The sequence below is a fragment of the Coregonus lavaretus genome (assembly GCF_964263955.1).
Source record: "Coregonus lavaretus genome assembly, chromosome: 30".
NCBI lineage: Eukaryota > Metazoa > Chordata > Actinopteri > Salmoniformes > Salmonidae > Coregonus > Coregonus lavaretus.
In genome coordinates this window covers 26388644-26412064 of record NC_140017.1, presented here as the reverse complement: position 1 = coordinate 26412064, position 23421 = coordinate 26388644, and the positions used below count along the sequence as shown (strand labels likewise).

General features: G+C 41.6%; 1 protein-coding gene across 2 annotated transcripts in view; it reads right to left on the bottom strand.

Annotated features, from left to right (window-relative positions):
- The window catches only part of LOC311105609 (CD166 antigen homolog A-like), a 59491-nt gene that overhangs the window by 4988 nt on the left and 31082 nt on the right, over positions 1 to 23421 (bottom strand). The window contains exons 2-11 of one of the 2 annotated variants that reach the window (XM_084147806.1): positions 10107 to 10213; positions 5315 to 5516; positions 5076 to 5140; positions 4540 to 4627; positions 4096 to 4254; positions 3153 to 3277; positions 2775 to 2907; positions 2065 to 2177; positions 1617 to 1743; positions 1219 to 1340 (exon numbers count right to left, since the gene is read on the bottom strand). In XM_084147806.1, the coding sequence (XP_084003932.1) occupies positions 1219 to 1340; positions 1617 to 1743; positions 2065 to 2177; positions 2775 to 2907; positions 3153 to 3277; positions 4096 to 4254; positions 4540 to 4627; positions 5076 to 5140; positions 5315 to 5516; positions 10107 to 10213 (1241 nt within the window). Of the gene's footprint in view, positions 1 to 1218; positions 1368 to 1616; positions 1744 to 2064; positions 2178 to 2774; positions 2908 to 3152; positions 3278 to 4095; positions 4255 to 4539; positions 4628 to 5075; positions 5141 to 5314; positions 5517 to 10106; positions 10214 to 23421 lie in introns of both variants that reach the window. The other variant, XM_084147805.1, reaches the window with a different exon arrangement.

Here is a 23421-nt window from a genome sequence, read left to right as displayed (position 1 = left end):
GTACTACCACTAGGAGGTGGTGTTGTATTTTTGTGAGGCTCAACCTCCTCCTGATAAGGAGTACCTTCAGGGCATATAGGGAGGGGACTAGAGAAACCCCCAGACACACGCAAACAGCCAACACCCTTTTCACATCTTCTAAGAATACGATATGGTACGTCTACTATGAAAAGAGCCTGCACTAAGCTTATCCTATTTACTGTGAACAGGTTTTAAAGAACTCTTTATCACACAATAAGAGATGAAATACTAAACTTTGAATGCACTGGTGTGTTTGTCCCCAGATGTGCAGCAATGTGGGCTGTGACTAAATTACTGTGTGTGAGTGACTCAGCCTTAGAATAGTCATTGAAAGAGGTCAGTGCAGCTTTGGATTGGATTAGTCATGCAGACCCAATGGGTGTGTGCATGTGCGTGGTCATCGGCCATGACCACGCACATGCACCCACACACACACACACACACACACAAACTGACAGTTGCACATCATCTCACGCTGGCTCATTGTGTAGCTGTTCTATCAGTGCACACACAGGTACGCCAAGAACAAAAAGCCTTTGTCTTCATGACAGACTAATGCATAATAAACGTGGTGTGCATCTGAGAGAAGGAAACCTATCTACAAAAACACTGAGGCCATCCATTTGGAAAGTGTCAGTCAGGAAAGTTTCAAGAAGAGAAGTTACTTAGGAAGTCACAAATAGTAACATGGTGAAAAATATTATGGGGGAAGTTTCTGTCTGTCAGAAATTGAGTGTGGACAGTAAAATACCACAAGCACTGATTCACTACAAAGACATCCAAAGGTTCATTGACTGTAAACCTCCCAGATTTAGAGTTCCCTGGATTCCTGACAGATTCCAATAAAAGGAAGCTTAAATTGACTATTTTTATAAGGTCAGGAGCTGCTTTCATATTGGCAGTAACACATTCGGAAAGATGTCGAGGATTTGTGTGTTCCGTTCTGTCCACAGAAAAATGGGTGCATGGCACAAAGTGTTGCTTTGAGAGAATTACAGATAGACTAATGATTTTCTGAGTCTTTGCTGCAATTCCAAGACAGATAAGGGTGTTGTGCATTTTACAGTAACTGATGGATAAATACAGTATGTGTGGTCTGTATAATAAGTGTTCTGTGGGTGTGAAGTGTAATGGTGCCTCCTGTGTGTCAGTGGAGTGTCCTGGCGCCTTAGTGAAGATGTCTGTGTTTGTTCATACCGAGGTGCCGTTGATGCTCCAGGCCACGGTGGGTTTGGGCGAGCCCTCAGCCTCGCAGGTCAGTACCTTGTGCTGGCCGTCCTCGCCACGCTGCTTGGCCACCCGCCGAATGACTGGAACACCTGCAAGAAGATGCACGGCCTCCTCAGCTACACCAGAACGAACAAGAAAATGATCGCACCATGCCATGCCACAACACCACATGAGATATGGACAACACAAACAAATATGGTGAAAGCCTCTTCCTTAAGTGAAAGCCATCCACTGGGGAATTGGGATCTTTGAATAAAAATCTCTATCATTAGGAACAAGTACAAAAATATATTTTTGAGAAACAGTGTTGAATGTGCCCAGTAACAGCACAAAAGTCTTAACTGAGTAAATGTCACAGTCTTTACCTTCAACAACCAGCTCGAAATAAGCTTTCTTGATGAGAGCGCCCATGGTGACCACAACCTCATACTTTCCAGAATCAGAGAAGGTCAGCTTGTCAAACTTGGGTCTTATGTCCAGCTTGCCATTGTCCTGGAATGATTGAACAAGAGCAACCATTACATTTACAGTGTAGACACTCTTATCCAGTGTGACTTACAGGAGAAATTAGGGTTAAGTGCCTTGCTCAAGGGTGCATCAACATATTTTTCACATAGTCGGCTCAGGGATTTGAACCAGCAACCTGTCGGTTACTGGCCCAATGCTCTTAACCGCTAGGCTACCTTTACCTACCTTAAACTGATGAAAAACACGTTGAAGTCATCTTATTGCTTTGAGAACGTTTTAGCACGCATTTCCAACCAAAAACATAAATCTAGGCCTTATAATAACTTCGGTACTGTTTAGTCTTACCTTAGTCCAGGACACCTTGAGTTCTCCAGATGCATCGGTCTGCAGGGTCAGAGCCAAGCTTTCTCCGACGCTCTTCAACACCTTCCCTGAGGGGCTCAAACTCATATCCAGGTCTGAAAGGGAGGAAGGGAGGAGTAGGAGGAAGGGAGGGAGGAGGAGGAGGAGGAGGGGAGGAGGAGGAGGAGGAAGGGAGGAAGAGGAGGAGGAGGACACACTATAAACAGGCAGTTTAACAGCCTGGAGGAGAATGGGCCACAGCACTCCTGTTGAAAACCATATCAGCTCCCTACAGAAGCCCCAGCACCTCCCCATTGATCCAGCTTATTTAACACATTAAAGGACCTGAGCTCTCCAAGCATTTTCACCTCACAGCGTGAGAGGAGATGCTCGGCTTCTATTCTCTATAGAACGAAAATATACTCTGACAATGTTCCCCTTTGAGCAAACTAACCCTTTATACAGCCGGACAAAAAAGTAATTATGAATTAGATGATGAGTAATTTCCCACACACTTCCAAATGAAATCTATAGCAGCAGGAAGTGGGCTATCATTATGGCTGGTATTTCCCATGAATCCATTGCTGGCCTAGCATCATTAAAGAAACTGCTGGCAGTATCTCAGTTTAAGATAATACGTAACTTAATTGAAGAACGCATAATCGATAGCTTAAACCATTGATCAAGATATCTGTAGATAAAGAGTGACTTACAATTGATGGTAATGTTCTTTGAGTCTTCCATCTTGGCATTGTCGATTATAGAACACTTGTATTCCCCTGTGCTGTCACGTGTGACATCAGTCACAGTGTAGGAGTCAGAGTTCTCCACCTTCACCACCTCTCCCTTTAGGAACATAAGGATACATTTTGAAACTCTCAGATGGGCAAGGTTAATGTAGCTCTTCACAGACAGGGTGGATGGTGTAGGATGTGTAGAGTTTGACCAGGTGTAGGGTTTGACTGGGTTAACGAGACAATGGCAGTAGAAGGCAAGTAATTAAAGGGGTCAGAGTAGGAACTAAGGACATATGCCAGGTAGGGTTTCTGGTTGTGTGGGAGGGTTGTGGAGTCATATCATTGAGAGCTTGCCTTAATGTGGAAGTTGAAGCTGGTGGGAGGTGGGTTCCCGTCGGCCTTGCACTTCAGAGTCACGTTGTCTCCTTCCATAAGGGGCCCTTTCGAAATGACATGCAGACTGACCCTCTCTGTGGGGTCTGTACGGAGAGGACAGAGAGACAGAACATGTGAGAGAGAACAGGGGTCAGAGAGGAGGAGGACACAGTCAGGCTGAGACCTGGCACACAGTAACCCTGGGCAGACAGGGCTTCTGAGACCATCACAGTGAGCAGACTAGCCAAGCTAGTGAAGTCCTCAGGGCTGTACACTCCATTTCTGAGTGTGTTCCTGTGGCGATGGCTGCTTTTGAATGCAGCAGTGGAGTTGTTCGAACGGCAGTCACACTCCGAGGCTCTAGACAAAAAGCTCCTTTCAAACGTCAATAGTGCTGCTCCAGACGAGCCAAATTGCACACATTTCTTTAAAAACAGGATTCAAACAGCCTCTGAGCCCTGTCCTATTTAAATGGCCATTTCGAGCTAATAACAACGACTATGCTATTCCTCGAATACTACGCTCCGAATCACTCCCACAACAGACTCATGCTCACCTCATTTTTAAATTAGTGCCATTATGGTGTCATTATTGTTGTCTGTCTGGGCTGCAAGAAAAGAGCCATAGAGGCACACATTATCCGACTATAACTTGAAAATAAAACAGCCATCAATATGGTTGTCGATACACTGACTGCTGACTGTTGAAGCTGATAGCAGATCAATAGCCTTCCTAGGACAACCAGCGGTTAGCGAAGTTGTGTCGGTTAGTTGAGACAGTTACGGTAGTTGGAGCAGCTTGGGTAGTTTAGGTAGTAAGGGTAGTTGGGGCAGTTTGAGGTTGGTTTGGTAAGTTTAGGTCTTTGGGGCAGTTGGGCTAGTTTGGGTAGTTGGAGTAGTTTGGTGGCTCTCTGGTTACTTACAGGTGACAGTGAAGGAGACTGGAGAGGACAAGACATTCAGGGCCCCGCAGGTGAACAGAGCGCCTGTGTCTCCCTTCTCAGCTGTGTACTGCAGAGTGGAGGAGGTGGTGGTGAGGCCAGTGACTTCGTCCACCTTCACGTTGGAACTGATTATAATGCCTACAAATCACAACCATACTGATTAGAAATGGTATGGTTACAGAGTAGCCTACAGACACACAGATAAACAATAATATGATCACCAAGTCACTGACATTTTGGATCCTGTAGAAACAGACACATTTATGAGAATTGAAGAAAATATGTAGCTCTAGAGGTGATATTTCACTACTCGGTTCTTGTGGAATCTCACACCAAACAAGTGAAATGTGTGAATGTGCAATCTTCAACCCCCTGCAGTTGTTTACTACTTGTAAATAATCCATCAGAATTTCAATAACGTACCTTCCCCATCAGCCACCAGAGGTTTCTTGTTCTTGAACCATGTGATGCTGGCAGCTGGGTTGGCATCAGGGGCGCTGCACTGCCCTAGCTGTGTAGACGATAAACCAATGTGAGGAAAAAAGCAGCAGAATCCTCTTTTAGAAAAATCCACAAGGGCATACGAAAGGTTGGAAAATCCTTATGTTATGAAAGTAGCCCAATAAAATGCAAATATTTTTGTTGCTTAATTGATCATATATCTGTGCTCTCATCAACTAGCTCTCATCTGTGGTGCCTCTATTGCATTTGTGAACTCCCCCCCATGTAGCATGAAATGCCCAAAGCATTTTAAACCCCCTCATAGATCCCATGGTTGTTTTAATTGGAGGATATTCTGCTGTTTACTAATTCATCAGGATCACTTCAAAGCACTCATCAATCCAGCAGCACCGTCCTTCTTCAGTTTGCCTCAAGATACTTCATCTCCAATTAAGGATTTCCCTTGATATTCCTGCTTAATATAATGTAGGCATAAGCAAAGCATATGATGAACCTACCTGGGTTGGCTTGCCAATCTTCAGCTCCGCGGCTAGGGCTGTGATCTCCACTCCGGTTGGAGCCTCTGTAGAACACAGTTAATAACATTAACTAGCTGTAGGCATCTCAGAGAGCACTCACTATCACCAGGGCTATCCATAATAATATCACACAGCACAGCACATCATTTAATTGTACCTCAAAGGCCCATTCCATAGCATGCATTAGTATGGCTGCACTATTGCCCTTATGTACCCACTGTGGATAAGGAGTTTGACAGGGTATTCTGAGATGTCAGTCCCAGCCACAACCATGCAGGTGAAAGTCTTCTCGTCCTTCAGTGTTGCTGCAGCAATCAGCAGGCTGGAGTTTTCGGCCATACTGACACGGTCCTTGTACTTGTCGGTGGCTATGACAGAGGCTTCCTGGTCTTTAAGCTGGGTCAGCAGGTCTCCATTGTCCTGGAAATATAAAACAGTTTGGGTTTTAAAAACTTAGCTAACGGAGCTGCACTACTGTAGGACTGTCTTGGTATAAAAACCATTGAACAAAGCATGCACCCGCTAATGGTGCAGGAGCTAAATAGACTTAGTTTATGACTTATTAATAGCTATTTTAGAATATCAACCATTCTTTTGACACTGTTGCTGCTCTGGAAGCTTAAAGGCGTAAAGAGGACATGTATACATACACCTTAGCCAAATACATCTAAACTCAGTTTTTCACAATTCCTGACATTTAATCCTAGTAAACATTCACTGTCTTAGGTCAGTTAGGATCACCACTTTATTTTAACAATTTGAAATGTCATAATAATAGTAGAGAGAATAATTTATTTCAGCTTTTATTTATTTCATCACATTCCCAGTGGGTCAGAAGTTTACATACACTCAATTAGTATTTGGTAGCATTGCCTTTAAATTGTTTAACTTGGGTCAAACGATTCGGGTAGCCTTTCGCAAGCTTCCCACAATAAGTTGGGTGAATTTTGGCCCATTCCTCCTGACAGAGCTGGTGTAACTGAGTCAGGTTTGTAGGCCTCCTTGCTCGCACACGCTTTTTCAGTTCTGCCCACACATTTTCTATAGGATTGAGGTCAGGGCTTTGTGATGGCCACTCCAATACCTTGACTTTGTTGTCCTTAAGCCATTTTGCCACAACTTTGGAAGTATGGGGTTATTGTCCATTTGGAAGACCCATTTGTGACCAAGCTTTAACTTCCTGACTGATGTCTTGAGATGTTGCTTCAATATATCCACATAATTTTCCTTCCTCATGATGCCATCTATTTTGTGAAGTGCACCAGTCCCTCCTGCAGCAAAGCACCCCCACAACATGATGCTGCCACCCCCGTGCTTCACGGTTGGGATGATGTTCTTCGGCTTGCAAGCAACCCCCTTTTTCCTCCAAACATAACGATGGTCATTATGGCCAAACAGTTCTATTTTTGTTTCATCAGACCAGAGGACATTTCTCAAAAAAGTAAAATCTTTGTCCCCATGTGCAGTTGCAAACCGTAGTCTGGCTTTTTTATGGCGGTTTTGGAGCAGTGGCTTCTTCCTGGCTGAGCGGCCTTTCAGGTTATGTCGATATAGGACTTGTTTTACAGTGGATATAGATACTTTTGTACCTGTTTCCTCCAGCATCTTCACAAGGTCCTATGCTGTTGTTCTGGGATTGATTTGCACCTTTTGCACCAAAGTACGTTCATCTCTAGGAGACAGAACGCATCTCCTTCCTGAGCGGTATGACGGCTGCGTGGTCCCATGATGTTTATACTTGTGTACAATTGTTTGTACAAATGAACGTGGTACCTTCAGGCGTTTGAAAATTGCTCCCAAGGATGAACCAGACTTGTGGAGGTCTACAATTTATTTTCTGAGGTCTTGGCTGATTTCTTTTGATTTTCCCATGATGTCAAGCAAAGAGGCTCTGAGTTTGAAGGTAGGCCTTGAAATACATCCACAGGTACACCTCCAATTGACTCAAATTATGTCAATTAGCCTATCAGAAGCTTCTAAAGCCATGACATCATTTTATGGAATTTTCCAAGCTGTTTAAAGGCACAGTCAACTTAGTGTATGTAAACTTCTGACCCACTGGAATTGTGATACAGTGAATTATAAGTGAAATAATCTGTCTGTAAACAATTGTTGGAAAAATTACTTGTGTCATGCACAAAGTAGATGTCCTAACCGACTTGCCAAAACTATAGTTTGTTAACAAGAAATTTGTGGAGTGGTTGAAAAACGAGTTTTAATGACTCCAAACTAAGTGTATGTAAACTTCCGACTTCAACTGTATATACAAAATATTAAATCTCTTTGTGGTGTTCCCAGTGGGAATACACTTAAAGGTGTATATGTGTGCCCAGACAGGGGTTCAGAGATGTGTTTGTCCCAGTCTCTATCAGTCTCTCCAACATTAGCCCAGTGAACTTTAGGCAGAGTATGAAAATACTAGGAAAACCTGCTCTTTCCAGAGGTGAATACAGGTGAAAGCTATGATCCCTTATTGATGTCACTTGTTAAATCCACTTCAATAAGTGTAGTTGAAGGGGGGAAACAGGTTAAAGAAGGATTTTTAAGCCTTGAGACAATTGAGACATGTATTGTGTGTGTGTGCCATTCAGAGGGTGATTTAATTTAATTTTATTAGGATCTCTTTTAGTCCTCATTTGGACTAATCTTCAAGGAGTCCTTAAACATTAAAATACAATTTATAATACAATCACATTTTCACATATAACACACTGTTACAAACAACAGACATAATACACTGACATATTGACCAGATAAATACTCTAACAGTCTGAAAAGATAAATTGGTTCCTTCATCTACCATAGTCCTGCACAACCTTCCAATGTATTATATTTAAATGGTTCTAAAGTATTGTTTGAATTTATATATTGAAAGGTTTCTGGTTTGCTCAGATAAATTATTCAATTTCTTTATTGCTCTGAATCGAAATGTTATTTTGCCTATTTCTCTTTTCTGCCGGGATAACACATAGATGGTGGACAATCTATTCCTAGTATTGACTGAATGTCTGTCTCTTACCAACTGAATATAGCTGTGAATGGAGTTTGGCCGTTTTAAATGGTGTACATTGTGAAATAAAATAATCATGTTTTTTTCAATTATCTTGTTGATTGATGACCACCCAAGAGAATTGTGCATGACTACAACAGAAAAATCCTATCTCCACCTTAAACAATCCTTGTTGCTTTGTTCTGTCCAATCTGCAGCCTCCTAATCTTACTTACTGATGCATTTCCCCAGACCACAGAACAGTAGTTCACCTGACTCCCAATTAATGCTTGGGTTGTTTGCTTAAGAATCTTTCCCAGTAAATATTTAGCTATCCTTCTGATCATGCATGCAGTTTTTTTGAAAATATATATATTTTTTTACATAGATTAGTTATTTGAGACGACCATGATAAGCAGTTGTCTAGCTGCACCCCTAGTAGTTTAGTTTCTGCCACTTCCTCAATTTGTACTCGCCCCATGCTTAATTGCATCCCATGCTGTGTTGACCTTTTCCTGGTGGAACAGACCAACATAACCTTGGGTTTTCTTGCCGTTCAAAACAGTTTGTTCCGGAAAACCCACTCTCTGATATGTCCCATATCTACTTGTAGAGCTTGCTGTACCTGTTGAACCGATTGTCTTGCTGTAATAAATTGTAGTGTCATCTGCAAATATAGTAGCCTGAGTTTCAGATAAAGCATAAGTTGGTATATTTTAAGTAAAGAAGTGGCCCAAGGCAGCTGTATTCCACAGTTTAAAGCATGAGGGGAAGAAAATGACCCATTGATATAGGTGGACTGTTTCCTGTTAGTTAGATATGACTGTACCCAATTCAATGCTGCCCCCTTAAACCCATAATGCAATAATTTTGTCAAAGTTATTTCATGATCCACTAATTCAAATGCTGTACTGAAATCTAAAAATAGTGCACCCACAAACCTGCCATTATCCATAGCATTGAGCCACTGGTCAGTCATGTCAACCAATGCAGTGGTGGTGGAATGTTTTTTGCGATAAGCATGCTGATTGGCTGTGATCAGATTATTTTCCATATACTCCCATATTTGTCTACTCACAATACCTTCCAATATCTTGCTGAGTGAAGGAAGTAGACTGATTGGTTGACTATTGCCATGAGTAATGGGTTCTTTGCTGTCTTTCGGATTGGACACAGTTTAGCATGCTTCCATACATTTGGAAATTTCCCCTTTTCTAGTGACTAGTTAAATATGTATTTCAGTGGAGCTGCAATCTGGGGAGCAGTATAGCGAAGTCAATAATTGTCCATAAGATCTATCTTCAATAGGTTTAACACCTCCTCTACTGACACCAATGGTAGACTAAAAGAGCAGTTTTTTTTGCTCATAATATGATCATCAATCCATTGGACAAAGCTTGTTTGGAAGAATGGGTGTTTACATTATTTCTCAGTAAATTAGTTTACTTTGTAAAAACAAATCTGCAAAATTATTGCCAATATCAGCTGGTTTTGTTATTGTTCTCCCGTCAACCTCCACACTAGATGGGCATGATGAGATAGATGTACCAAGTAAGCCCTTAACTGTATTCCATACCTTTTTTGAATAATTAAATCAATAAAATAAAGTTGTTTTTCTTACGATTTAATTTAACTGCATAATTACGTAGTGTTCTATAATAATTTTTATCAATTTCTAGTTTATGGGCAAGACAAAATATTTAAGTGCCTTTGAACGGGATATAGTAGTATGTGCCAGGCACATCTGTTTGAGTGTGTCAAGAACTGCAACGCTGCTGGGTTCTTCACGCTCAACAGTTTCCTGTGTGTATCAAGAATGGTTCACCACCCAAAGGACATCCAGCCAACTTGGCACAACAATGGGAAGCATTGGAGTCAACATCCCTGTGGAACACTTTCGACACCTTGTAGAGTCCATGCCCCGACGAATTGAGGCTGTTCTGAGGGCAAAAGGGGGAGCAACTCAATATTAGGAAGGTGTTCCTAATGTTGTGTACACTCAGTGTATATGAACAACTTACATATTTCCATTTGGTCATGAACAGGTCCTTTGGTTTGGGGGCTCCATTGTTGCATGGCACCTCAACGGTTTCTCCATACAGGCCGATAACAGTATCCATACCGCTCACTGAGAGAGAGAGAAAAACACAAGGTAATTTACTCAGTCAGTGGGAAAATCTGATTATATTTAACACAGCCTGAAATCTATTGACTTTCAAATGGAATTATGTCATACTGATTTTTGTGGCGAATTCCAACTAATCTTTATAAATATCTCTAATCTAACAGGTTGTTAATTGACAGGTGTCTGTCTACCTTATAGCACATTAACGAAACGCACAACGGTAGCCAATGTCAGTGAAGACACTTCCCAGTTGGTCAGCGCATGCTCAGTGTACACGTCCTGGTAATCCGTCTGGCCCTGCGGCCTTGTGAATGTTGACCTGCTTTAAAGTCTTATTCACATCGGCTACGGAGAACGTGATCGTTTGAAATTGCTTATTTATAGCCACTTTACTTCACAACCTTTCCCGCCCCCAATATGTTGCTGTGGAGACAAAGTCCAGCATTAGAGAGAGAGAAAACAGGGGACTGAGGGGAGGGATAGTCACACAGGCATAGAGAGAAAAAAAAGAAGTCGTCATGGTGCAGCTGATTACAAGGTGTTGCTCAGTTTGCCATAAACAGCACTCCCATTTCAGCCTTTTCAGTTCTGGTCAGGGTTAGGGGGTGTGTAGGAAAGGAAATTACATAAGAGAGCCATTGAACCAATAAAACACCTTGACTGGAGGCTAAAGGACGGCAATTAATATACTGTACCTGCTAGATTTACTGGTAAAAAGCCTTACCCCATACGTAAACAATAAACTAAGTACTCAACTGTCCAGACCAATTTTACATTCAAACCTAAATTGCAACATCAGGAGATCTAATCTCCCCAACAAAAGCAGCAGCAGCAGAGTATGCTATCTCTACAGATGCTAGTTACTGTTTACACATACCACTTCAATATAGTATTGTTTTTTCCCCAATGAAAAAACACAGAGATAAAAACATTTATTGGCAGAGCTGAAGTTCCTGTCAGCAAGCAGTAAGCAACCATTAGAAGTGTTTTCATTTGCTTCCCGTGCGCCACTGAATTTGAATCCCTTTTGAATGGGAGTAAATGCTTTTACAATGGTTACCATGGCTTCCACACAGATCTGTCCAGAGTGACCAGTGGCATCCTGTATCCTGTACTGTATGTACTCATCAGATCTAATAGCCCAACATGTGATTTTCTACACTCAATACCCATTCTGTTACACGTCAAACTGAACACAGTAATAGAACCTGGTAGACCTGCACATTCTGGACAGTGACAAAGGGAGTCACAAGGATTTACAAAAAGAACACAACATTATTTAATATACATGTTTCACCAAAAGTCTGAAATCCAAGTTCTACACCTTACACCCCCAAGAACACAAAACCATACAGTATAATCTCAAACACAGCAGTTGTGAAGTTATTCTATTTTCATATTCAAATAGGTATTTTTGAATAGTCAAATAAAGCTGTGTTCACCCTCTTGGACAACTTTAAATGCCTGTTGAGATAAGGTCATCCTCAGTAATAATAATAAGCCATTTAGCAGACACTTTTATCGAAAGCGACTTACAGTCATGCGTGCATACATTTTTGTGTATGGGTGGTTCCGGGGATCGAACCCACTACCCTGGCATTACAAGCGGCGTGCTCTACCAGCTGAGCTACAGAGGACCACAGGAGTTGGTGACCATCAACATGACACAACGTTAACCATGAACTGAATAATCAGCCATTTAAATTACTAGCCTTAACACCCCACTATGTTTTTAATTACAAATGATGTGTGCACTCCATTTAATGTTTAGTTTAAAAAACAGAACATTAGTAGTAAAACGGTGTGTAGAACTATTTAAGAAGTAAGACATAAGAACCCAGGGATTATTGCCTCAGGCCTAAGAACAGCCCTTAGTCGGGAGTTATCACACGATAATCCCCGGGTTTGAGGGCCTTATTGCTTTTATAAAACGGTTGCCAATGTATTTATACAAATATTAATGAAATTTTTTCATCATTTTTCTTTTTTGAACGAGTAAATTTGTTTTTGCATTTTGAAGTTGCTATCTAAGCGGGCTGGTCATTAGATATTTTCTCATGTTTTGACCCAGTCGTTAATTCTAATACTTCTATTCATTTGACGTTGCTATGCTAAACAAAACCTTCGGAAAGTATTCAGACCCCCGTATTCTAAAACAAATATAAAAAATTCAAAAAATCCTGAGCAATCTACACACTATACCCCATAATAAAAAGCTAAAACAGATTTTTAGACATTTTTGCAAATGTATTAAAAATAAAAACAGAAATACCTTATTTACATTAGTATTCAGACCCTTTGCTATGAGACTCAAAATTGATCTCAGGTGCATCCTGTTTCCGTTGATTATCCTTGAGATGTTTCTACAACTTGACTGGAGTCCACCTGTGGTAAATTCAATTGATTGGACATGATTTGGAAAGGCCAACACCAGTCTATATAAGGTCCCACAGTTGACAGTGTATGTCAGAGCAAAAACTAAGCCATGAAGTCGAAGGAATTGTCTGTAGAGCTCCGAGACAGGATTGTGTCGAAGCACAGATCTGGGGAAGGGTACCAAAACATTTCTGCAACACTGAAAATCCCCAACAACACAGCGGCCTCCATCATTCTTAAATGGAAGAAGTTTGTAACCACCAAGACTCTTCCTAGAGCTGGCCGCCCAGCCAAACTAAGCAATTGGGGGAGAAGGGTCTAGGTCAGGGAGGTGACCAAGAACCCGATGGTCACTCTTACAGAGCTCTAGAGTTCCTCTGTGGAGATGGGAGAACCTTCCAGAAGGACAACCATCTCCACCAATCAGGCCTTTATGGTAGAGTGGCCAGACGGAAGCCACTCCTCAGTAAAAGGCACATGACAAACCGCTTGGAGTTTGCCAAAAGACACCTAAAGACTCTCAGACTTTGGCCTGAATGCGTGAATCCTCACGTCTGGAGGAAACCTGGCACCATCTCTACGGAGAAGCATGGTGGTGGCAGCATCATGCTGTGGGGATGTTTTTCAACGGCAGGGACTGGGAGACTAGTCAGGATAGAGGCAAAGATGAACGGAGCAAAGTACAGAGAGATCCTTGATGAAAACATGCTCCAGAGCGCTCAGGACCTCAGATTGGGGTGAAGGTTCACCTTCCAACAGGACAATGACCCTAAGCACACAGCCAAGACAACACAGGAGTGGCTTCAGGACAAGTCTCTGAATGTCCTTGAGTGGCCCAGCCAGAGCCCGGACTTGAACTCGATCGAACATCTCTGGAGAGACCTGAAAATAGCTGTGCAGCGATGCTCCCCATCCAACCTGACAGAGCTTGAAAGGATCTGCAGAGAAGAATGGGAGAAACTCCCCAAATACAGGTGTGCCAAGCTTGTAGCGTCATACCCAAGAAGACTCGATGCTGTAATCGCTGCTAAAGGTGCTTCAACAAAGTACTGAGTAAAGGGTCTGAATACTTATGTATTGAAAATGAAATACCGATAAATCTCATTTACATAAGTATTCACAACCCTGAGTCAATACTTTGTAGAAGCACCTTTGGCAGAGATTACAGCTGTGAGTCTTTCTAGGTAAGTCTCTAAGAGCTTTGCACACCTGGATTATACAATATTTGTCCATTATTATTAAAAAAATTCTTCAAGCTCTGTCAAATTGGTTGTTCATCATTGCTAGACAACCATTTTCAAGTCTTGCCATAGATTTTCAAGCAGTGTCGCAGCCGGTCGCGACCGGGAGACCCATGGGGCGGCGCACAATTGGCCCAGCGCCGTCCAGGGTAGGTATGTTCTTGTCCCATCGCGCACTAGCGACTACTGTAGCGAGCCAGGCGCAGTGCACGCTGACTCGGTCGCCAGGTGTACAGTGTTTCCTCCGGCACATTGATGCGGCTGGCTTCCGGGTTAAGCGGGCACTGTGTCAAGAAGCAGTGCGGCTAGGTTGGGTTGTCTTTCGGAGGACGCACGACTCTCGACCTTCGCCTCTCCCGTGTCCGTACGGGAGTTGCAGCGATGGGACAAGACGGTAACTACCAATTGGATACCACGAAATTGGGGAGAAAAAGGGAGTAAAATACCCACAAAAAAATAAAAATAATAATAATAATAATAATTTTTCAAGCAGATTGAAGTCAAAACTGTAACTCGGCCACTCAGGAACATTCACTTTCTTCTTGGTAAGCAACTCCAGTGTAGATTAGTCCTTGTGTTTTAGGTTCTTGTCCTGCTGGAAGGTGAATTAATCTCCCAGTGTCTGGTGGACAGCAGACTGGACCAGGTTTTCCTCTAGGATTTTGCCTGTGTTTAGCTCCATTCCGTTTATTTTTTATCCTGAAAAACTCCCCAGTCCTTGACGATTACAGGCATACCCATAACATGATGCACCCACCACTTTGCTTGAAAATATGGAGAGTGGTACTCAGTAATGTGTTGTATCGGATTTTCCCCAAACATAACACTTCGTATTCAGGACAAAATATGAGTTGCTTTGACACATTTTTTGCAGTATTACTTTAGTGCCTTGTTGCAAAAATGATGCATGTTTCTGTACAGGCTTCCTTCTTTTCACTCTGTCAATTAGGTTATTATTGAGGAGTAACTACAATGTTACTCCTATCACAGCAATTAAACTCTGTAACTGTTTTAAAGTCCCCATTGGCCTCATGGTGAAATCCCTGAGTGGTTTCCTTCCTCTCAAGCAACAGAGTTAGGAAGGATGCCTTTATCTTTGTAGTGGCTGGGTGTATTGATACACCATCAAACTTGTAATTAATAACCAACAATGCTCAAAGGGATATTCAATGTCTGCTTTTTTTTTACCCATCTACCAATAGGTGCCCTTCTTTGCGAGGCATTGGAATACCACCCTTGTCTTTGTGGTTAAATCTGTGTTTAAATTCACTGCTCGCCTGAGGGACCTTACAGATGATTGTATGTGTGGGGTACAGAGATGAGATAGTCATTAAAAATCATCTTAAACATTATTACTGCACACAGAGTGAGTCCATGCCACTTATTATTTGACTTGTTAAGCAAATTCTTACTCTTGAACTTATTTAGGCTTGACATAACAAAGGGGTTGAATACTCATTGACTCAAGACATTTTAGGTTTTCATTTTAAATTAATTTTTAAAAACATAATTCCTCTTTGACATTATGGGGTATTGTGTGTAGGCCAGTGACAAAAATTTAAAATCAATTTAAAATTCAGGCTGAAACACAACAAAATGTGGAAAAAGTCAAGGGGTGTGAATACTTTCTGAAGGCACTGTAGGTAGCAGAGATCTATGTAGCAGAGATTCAATGAGGATGAGAGACAAGAACTTCAATAAATCATTATTTAATCAATATCAAATAGGCATACATAGGCCACACTGCGCTGGTTTATGAATGAATGGAATTCTGAGAGTTTACGGTTTCCATGGTGAATTAATAATTGCATGTTCATTCTTGGGCTAGCTAGCCTACTGGCACAGGAGAGATTGCTTTTGTAAAATGATACATTGTTGCACAGACCGTAGAGGCAGACAGGTAGGTTTATACAACCCCTAACTCACCTAAAGCCCATTCTTGTGGGAAGCTGCTATAGACCACCAAGTGCTAACAGTCAGTATCTGAATAACATGTGTGAAATGCTTGATAATGTATGTGATATCAACAGAGAGGTATATTTTCTGGGTGATTTAAATATTGATTGGCTTTCATCAAGCTGCCCACTAAAGAAAATGCTTCAAACTGTAACCAGTGCCTGCAACCTGGTTCAAGTTATCAGTCAACCTACCAGGGTAGTTACAAACAGCACAGGAATGAAATCATCAACATGTATTGATCACATCTTTACTAATGCTGCAGAAATGTGTTTTAAAGCAGTATCCAAATCCATCGGATGTAGTGATCACAATATAGTAGCCATATCTAGGAAAACCAAAGTACAAAGGCTGGGTCTAATATAGTGTATAAGAGGTCATTCAATAAGTTGTGTAGCAAATCCCATGTTGTTGATGTAAAGAATATTTGTTGTTCCGTGGTGTGTAATGAGGAGCAAACAGACGCTGCACTTGACACATTTATGAAATTGCTTATTCCAGTTACTATTAAACATGCACCCATTAAGAAAATCACTGTAAAACCGGTTAAATCCCTGTGGATTGTTGAGGAATTGAAAGATTGTATGGTTGAGAGGGATGAGGCAAAAGGAATGGCAAATAGGTCTGGCTGCACAACCGATTGGCAAACGTATTGCAAATTGAGAAATCGTGACTAAACTGAATAAAAAGAAGAAGAAACTATACTATTAAACAAATATAAATTACATAAAGAATGATAGTAAAAAGCTTTGGAGCAACTTAAATTACATTTGTGAAAAAAAAGCAAACTCAGCTCCATCATTAATTGAATCAGATGACTCATTCATCACAAAACCGACTGATATTGGCAACTATTTTAATGATTTTTTCATTGGCAAGATTAGCAAATTTAGGCATGACATGCCAGTAGAAATGCTGACACTACACATCCAAGTATATCTGCACAAATTATGAAAGATAACCATTGTAATTTTGAATTCCGTAAAGTGAGTGTGGAAGAGGTGAAAAAAGTATTGTTGTCTAACAACAATGACAAGCCACCGGGGTCTGACAATTTGGATGGAAAATTACTGAGGATTATAGCGGAGGATACTGTCACTCCTATTTGCCATATTTTCAATTTAAGCCTACTAGAAAGTGTGTGCCCTTAGGCCTGGAGGAAAGCAAAAGTCATTCCGCTACCTAAGAATAGTAAAGCCCCCTTCACGGGCTCAAATAGCCGACCAATCAGCCTGTTACGAACCCTTAATAAACTTTTGGGAAAAATTGTGTTTGACCAGATACAATGCTATTTTACAGTAAACAAATTGAAAACAGACTTTCAGCAAGCTTATAGGGAAGGACATTCAACAAGCACAGCACTTACACAAATGACTGATGATTGGCTGAGAGAAATTGATGATAAAAAGATTGTGGGGGCTGTTTTGTTAGACTTCAGTGCGGCTTTTAACATTATCGATCATAGTCTGCTGCTGGAAAAACGTATGTGTTATGACTTTACACCCCCTACTATATTGTGGATAAAGTGTTACCTCTCTAACAGAACACAGAGGGTGTTCTTTAATGGAAGCCTCTCCAACATAATCCAGGTAGAATCAGGAATTCCCCAGGGCAGCTGTCTAGGCCCCCTACTTTTTTCAATCTTTACTAACGACATGCCACCGGCTTTGGGTAAAGCCAGTGTGTCTATGTATGTGGATGACTCAACACTATACATGTCAGCTACTACAGCGACTGAAATGACTGCAACACTTAACAAAGAGCTGCAGTTAGTTTCTGAGTGGTTGGCAAGGAATAAGTTAGTCCTAAATATTTCTCAAACTAAAAGCATTGTATTTGGGACAAATCATTCACTAAACCCTAAACCACAACTAAATGTTGTAATAAATAATGTGGAAATTGAGCAAGTTGAGGTGACTAAACTGCTTGGAGTAACCCTGGATTGTAAACTGTCATGGTCAAAATATATTGATACAACAGTAGCTAAGATGGGGAGAAGTCTGTCCATAATAATGCGCTACTCTACCTTCTTAACAGCATTATCAACAAGGCAGGTCCTACAGGCCCTAGTTTTGTCGCACCTGGACTACTGTTCAGACGTGTGGTCAGGTGCCACAAAAAGGCACTTAGGAATATTGCAATTGGCTCAGAACAGGGCAACACGGCTGGCCCTGGGACGTAAACAGAGAGCTAACATCAATAATATGCATGTCAATCTCTCCTGGCTCAAAGTGGAGGAGAGATTGACTTAATCACTACTTGTATTTATGAGAGGTATTGACATGTTGAATGCACCGAGCTGTCTGTTTGAATTACTGGCGCACAGCTCAGACTCCCATACATACACCACAAGACATGCTACAAGAGGTCTCTTCACAGTCCCCAAGTCCAGAACAGACTATGGAAGGCACACAGTACCACATAGAGCCATGACTACATGGAACTCTATTCCACATCAGGTAACTGATGCAAGCAGTAAAATAAGATTTAAAAAACAGATACAAATACACCTTATGAAACAGCGGGGACTGTGAAGCAACACAAACATAGGCACAGACACATGCATACAAACACACGATAACATACGCACTATACACACACGTACACATGGATTTTGTATTGTAGATATGTGGTAGTGGTGTCAATCACCGCATTCTAATTGGCAGACTAAATAGCCTTCGTTTCTCAAATGACTGCCTCGCCTGGTTCACCAACTACTTCTCAGATAGAGTTCAATGTGTCAAATCGGAGGGCCTGTTGTCTGGACCTCTGGCAGTCTCTATGGGGGTGCCACAGGGTTAAATTCTCGGGCCGACTCTATTCTCTGTGTATATCAATGATGTCGCTCTTGCTGCTGGTGACTCTCAGATCCACCTCTACGCAGACGACACAATTTTGTATACATCTGGCCCTTCAATGGACACTGTGTTAATAAACCTCCAAACGAGCTTCAATGCCATACAACACTCCTTCCGTAGCCTCCAACTGCTCTTAAACGCTAGTAAAACTAAATCAATCAATCAATCAATCAATTTTATTTTATATAGCCCTTCTTACATCAGCTAATATCTCGAAGTGCTGTACAGAAACCCAGCCTAAAACCCCAAACAGCTAGTAATGCAGGTGTAGAAGCACGGTGGCTAGGAAAAACTCCCTAGAAAGGCGAAAACCTAGGAAGAAACCTAGAGAGGAACCAGGCTATGAGGGGTGGCCAGTCCTCTTCTGGCTGTGCCGGGTGGAGATTATAACAGAACCATGCCAAGATGTTCAAAAATGTTCATAAGTGACAAGCATGGTCAAATAATAATCAGGAATAAATCTCAGTTGGCTTTTCATAGCCGATCATTAAGAGTTGAAAACAGCAGGTCTGGGACAGGTAGGGGTTCCATAACCGCAGGTCATGATATTTTTAAATGCATGCTCTTCAATCGAACGCTGCTTGCACCCGCCCACCCGACTAGAATCACTACTCTCGGTGGGTCTGACTTAGAATATGTGGACACTACAAATACCTAGGTGTCTGGTTGGACCGTAAACTCTCCTTCCAGACTTACATTAAGCATCTCCAATCCAAAGTTAAATCTAGAATCAGCTTCCTATTTCGCAACAAAGCCTCCATCACTCATGCTGCCAAACATGCCCTCGTAAAACTGACTATCCTACCGATCCTTGACTTCGGCGATGTCATTTACAAAATAGCCTCCAACACTCTACTCAGCAAATTGTATGTAGTCTATCACAGTACCATCCGTTTTGTCACCAAAGCTCCATATACTTCCCACCATTGTGACCTGTATGCTTTCGTTGGCTGGCCCTCACTACATATTCGTCGCCAAACCCACTGGATCCAGGTCATCTATAAATCACTTCTAGGCAAATCCCTGCCTTATCTTAGCTCATTGGTCACCATAGCAACACCCACCCTTAGTATGCGTTCCAGCAGGTATATCTCACTGGTCTTCCCCAAAGCCAACACCTCCTTTGGCTGCCATTCCTTCCAGTTCTCTGCTGCCAATGACTAGAATGAACTGTAAAAATCTCTGAAGCTGGAGACTCTTATCTCCCTCACTAACTTTAAGCATCAGTTGTCAGAGCAGCTTACCGATCACTGCACCTGTACACAGCCCATCTGTAATTAGCCCACCCAACTACCTCATCCCCATATTGTTATTTATTTTGCTCATTTGCACCCCAGTATCTCTATTTGCACATCATCTTCTGCACATCTATCACTCCAGTGTTAATACGAAATTGTAATTATTTTGCACTATGGCCTATTTATTGCCTTACCTCCATAACTTACTACATTTGCACACACTGTATATAGATGTTCTATTGTGTTTTTGACTGTATGTTTTGTTTATTCCATATGTAACTCTGTGTTGTTGTTGTTTTTATCGCACTGCTTTGCTTTATCTTGGCCATGTCGCAGTTGTAAATGAGAACTTGTTCTCAACTGGCTTACCTGGTTAAATAAAGGTGGGGGAAAAAAAAAAAAAATAATAACGGGGATCCAAAATAAATACAAATACAAATACAAATACAACTGTTGCAAACCAAATAATAGCAAGGACTAATAATGTTTAGACGCTGAAGTTTATGAATTTCCTACCTGGGCTGCGGGATAGTGGAATTATGACATTAACACGTCATGATATTTTGCGGGAGTTGTGTATTGGTTGGCTGAATTTATATATCAATAAGTTGTTATGCCATTGGTCATGCTTGCAGATAGGGGGAGATCGTGAACGGCAATTCTTCCCAGTCTGATACTGACATGCAAGCAGTAGGTCACGTTCTGAAATAGTATTTACAATGTGTACAAGTTCACTAGGCGACAGTATGTATACAGTGCATTCGGAATGTATTCAGACCACTTGACTTTTTCCACATTTTGTTACATTACAGCCTTATTCTAAAATGGATTAAATTGTTTCCCCCCCTCATCAATCTACACACAATACCCCATAATGACAAAGCAAAAACAGGTTTTTAGAAATTTTTGCAAATGTATAGAAAATATAAACAGTCTCCTCCCCTTCATCTACAGTGATTTGAAGTGGATTTAACAAGTGACTTCAATAAGGGATCATAGCTTTCACCTGGATTCACCTGATCAGTCTATGTCATGGAAAGAGCAGATGTCCTTAATGTTTTGTACACTCAGTGTGTATGTATGTGTACGGTACCCAGTAGATATTGTGGGCTTCCAGTGATGTGCTTTTGTATGTATGTTATTGCTGTACGAGTGAGTTAGCTAGCATGTTCTAAATGTAATGGTCGCATTAGCTCCCTGCTAATTGACAGTTATTTCCATGCTAACAGACAAATCATGAATCTACAGCGATCAACATACTGTTGTCCTGCACATCTAATGTGCTTCCTTGTGTCAATCGGCAGAATAAACACCTTTTTTTTTTAACACAACGCAAGGCCTCCCAGGTGGCGCAGCGGTTTAAGGCACTGCATCGCAGTGCTTGAGGCGTCACTACAGACACATGCTCGATCCCAGGCTGTGTCGCAGTCGGCCGCGACTGGGAGACACATGAGGCGACGCACATTTGGCCCAGCGTCTTCCGGATTAGGGGAGGGTTTGGCTGGCCGGGATGTCCTTGTCCCGTCGCGCTCTAGCGACTCCTTGTGGCGGGCCGGGCGCATTCACGCTGTCTTTGTTCACCAGCTGTACAGTGTTTCCTCAGACACATTGGTGCGGCTGGCTTCCGGGTTAAGCGAGCAGTGTGTCAAGAAGCAGTGCAGCTTGGCAGGGTCGTGTTTCGGAGGACGCATGGTTCTCGACCTTCGCCTCTCCCGAGTCCAAACGGGAGTTACAGCGATGGGACAAGACTGTAACTACCAATTGGGGAGAAAAACGCAACGCAAGAGAGTTACGAAGTACGATCACAGCTGTTACACTGGTGCCGAGACCAGTCTTCTTGTCTTCGCTGGACAGCTGTTACATGAGCATTGTGTCACAACCATACTGTAACATATTATCCGGTAACACTTTACTTGACACCCAGCATCATATCACGCTATGACACGGTCATAACCATGCCATAATATGATCATAACACTGTCATGAACCATAAATATACACCTGAGGTGCGTTCAACAAGGGAAATAGTTTGGCTAACGTTAGCTAACATATTCCATTTGTTTTGTGTTAGCCGCAACCGTTCGCTAACGTTAGCAAACAATCTGAGAAGATAGTGTGCAGCGAACATGTGTCTGTTTCGGGTCTAAACTGCCGCAAAAAATAATAATGTGGCCATGTAGACTTTCTACTATGTTTAGTAGGAATAGCTACGTTTTCAGTTTGAATATTCGTTCAACTGAAATTGTTACTCTGGCAACATGTTAGCTGCAAAGAGAAGCCTTGTTGAACTCGCCTCTGTTGTGATATATTTAAGCAATAAGGCCCAAGAGGTGTGGTATATGGCCAATATACCATGGCTGTTCTTATGCACGACGTGCCTGGCTACATCCCTTAGCCGTGGTATATTGGCCATATACCACAAATCCCTGAGGTGCCTTAATGCAGTTTATAAATTGCATTATTTTATGGCTGGTTATGACACCTACTTGAGAGTGTCAAAACCCACATTTATTCAAATGTATTTTTTCCCTGCCAAGAAGTTTCCTTTCATTTTAAAGTTTGTTTCTTAAGTCCTTTGTTGTTGTAATGAATTCTTTACAGTCGTGTTTTTTTCATCATATTTTAAATAACTTTTAGAAAATGCACTTTATGACACTGTCATAAAGTGTTATGACCATCCTGTGTCACTTTACTTGGACTAAGAAAATGCACTTTATGACACTGTCAATAAGCATTATGACCATCATAAGCCAGATAGGCCTATCAAGTACTTGCCCTTATGTCAGTCATCAGTCACAAAGAGGGTGTCTTGTCCTGCTCCTAAAATCTGCTCCTGCATTCATCCCAGTCATCAGAAACAGAGCATTGGGGTAGGTGCATGTCTGACATCAATGTGTGCACAATTACAATGATAATTTAGTATGGTCAATTTCAGAAAATGTTAAAATAACACAAGCATACTGTTGACAAGTAGGCTATGGTGTAATGGAATGTTTTGCCTTGTGTGGTAGGTTTTGTGGGTTTTGACACTCTTATGTAGGTGTCATAACCAGTCATAAAATAAGTACCATGATAGATTTTGTGGGTTTTGACACTCTTATGTAGGTGTCATAACCAGCCGTAAAATAACGCAATATGTCACAACAAGTATAGATATATGTATCATGACAGTGTTATGACCATATTATGACATGGTTATGACCGTGTTATAACGTGTTATGACGCTGGGTATCAAGTAAAGTGTTACCCATTAGTCCGCTGAAGCTTTAAAGGCCCATTGCAGTCAACAATGTGCTTTTCCTGTGTTTTATATATATATTTCCACACTATGAGGTTGGAATAATACTGTGAAATTGTGAAAATGATTAAAATGCCATTTTAGTGTAAAAGACCGCCTGAAATTTCAGCCTGTTTTGGTGGGATAGAGTTTTGGCCTACCTGGTGACATCACCATGTGGTAAATTAGTTAATAGACAAATAACAAAGAGAGTTCCAAACCTCTCTGCCAATAACAGCTCATTTTCAGTTTTCCCCTCCCCACT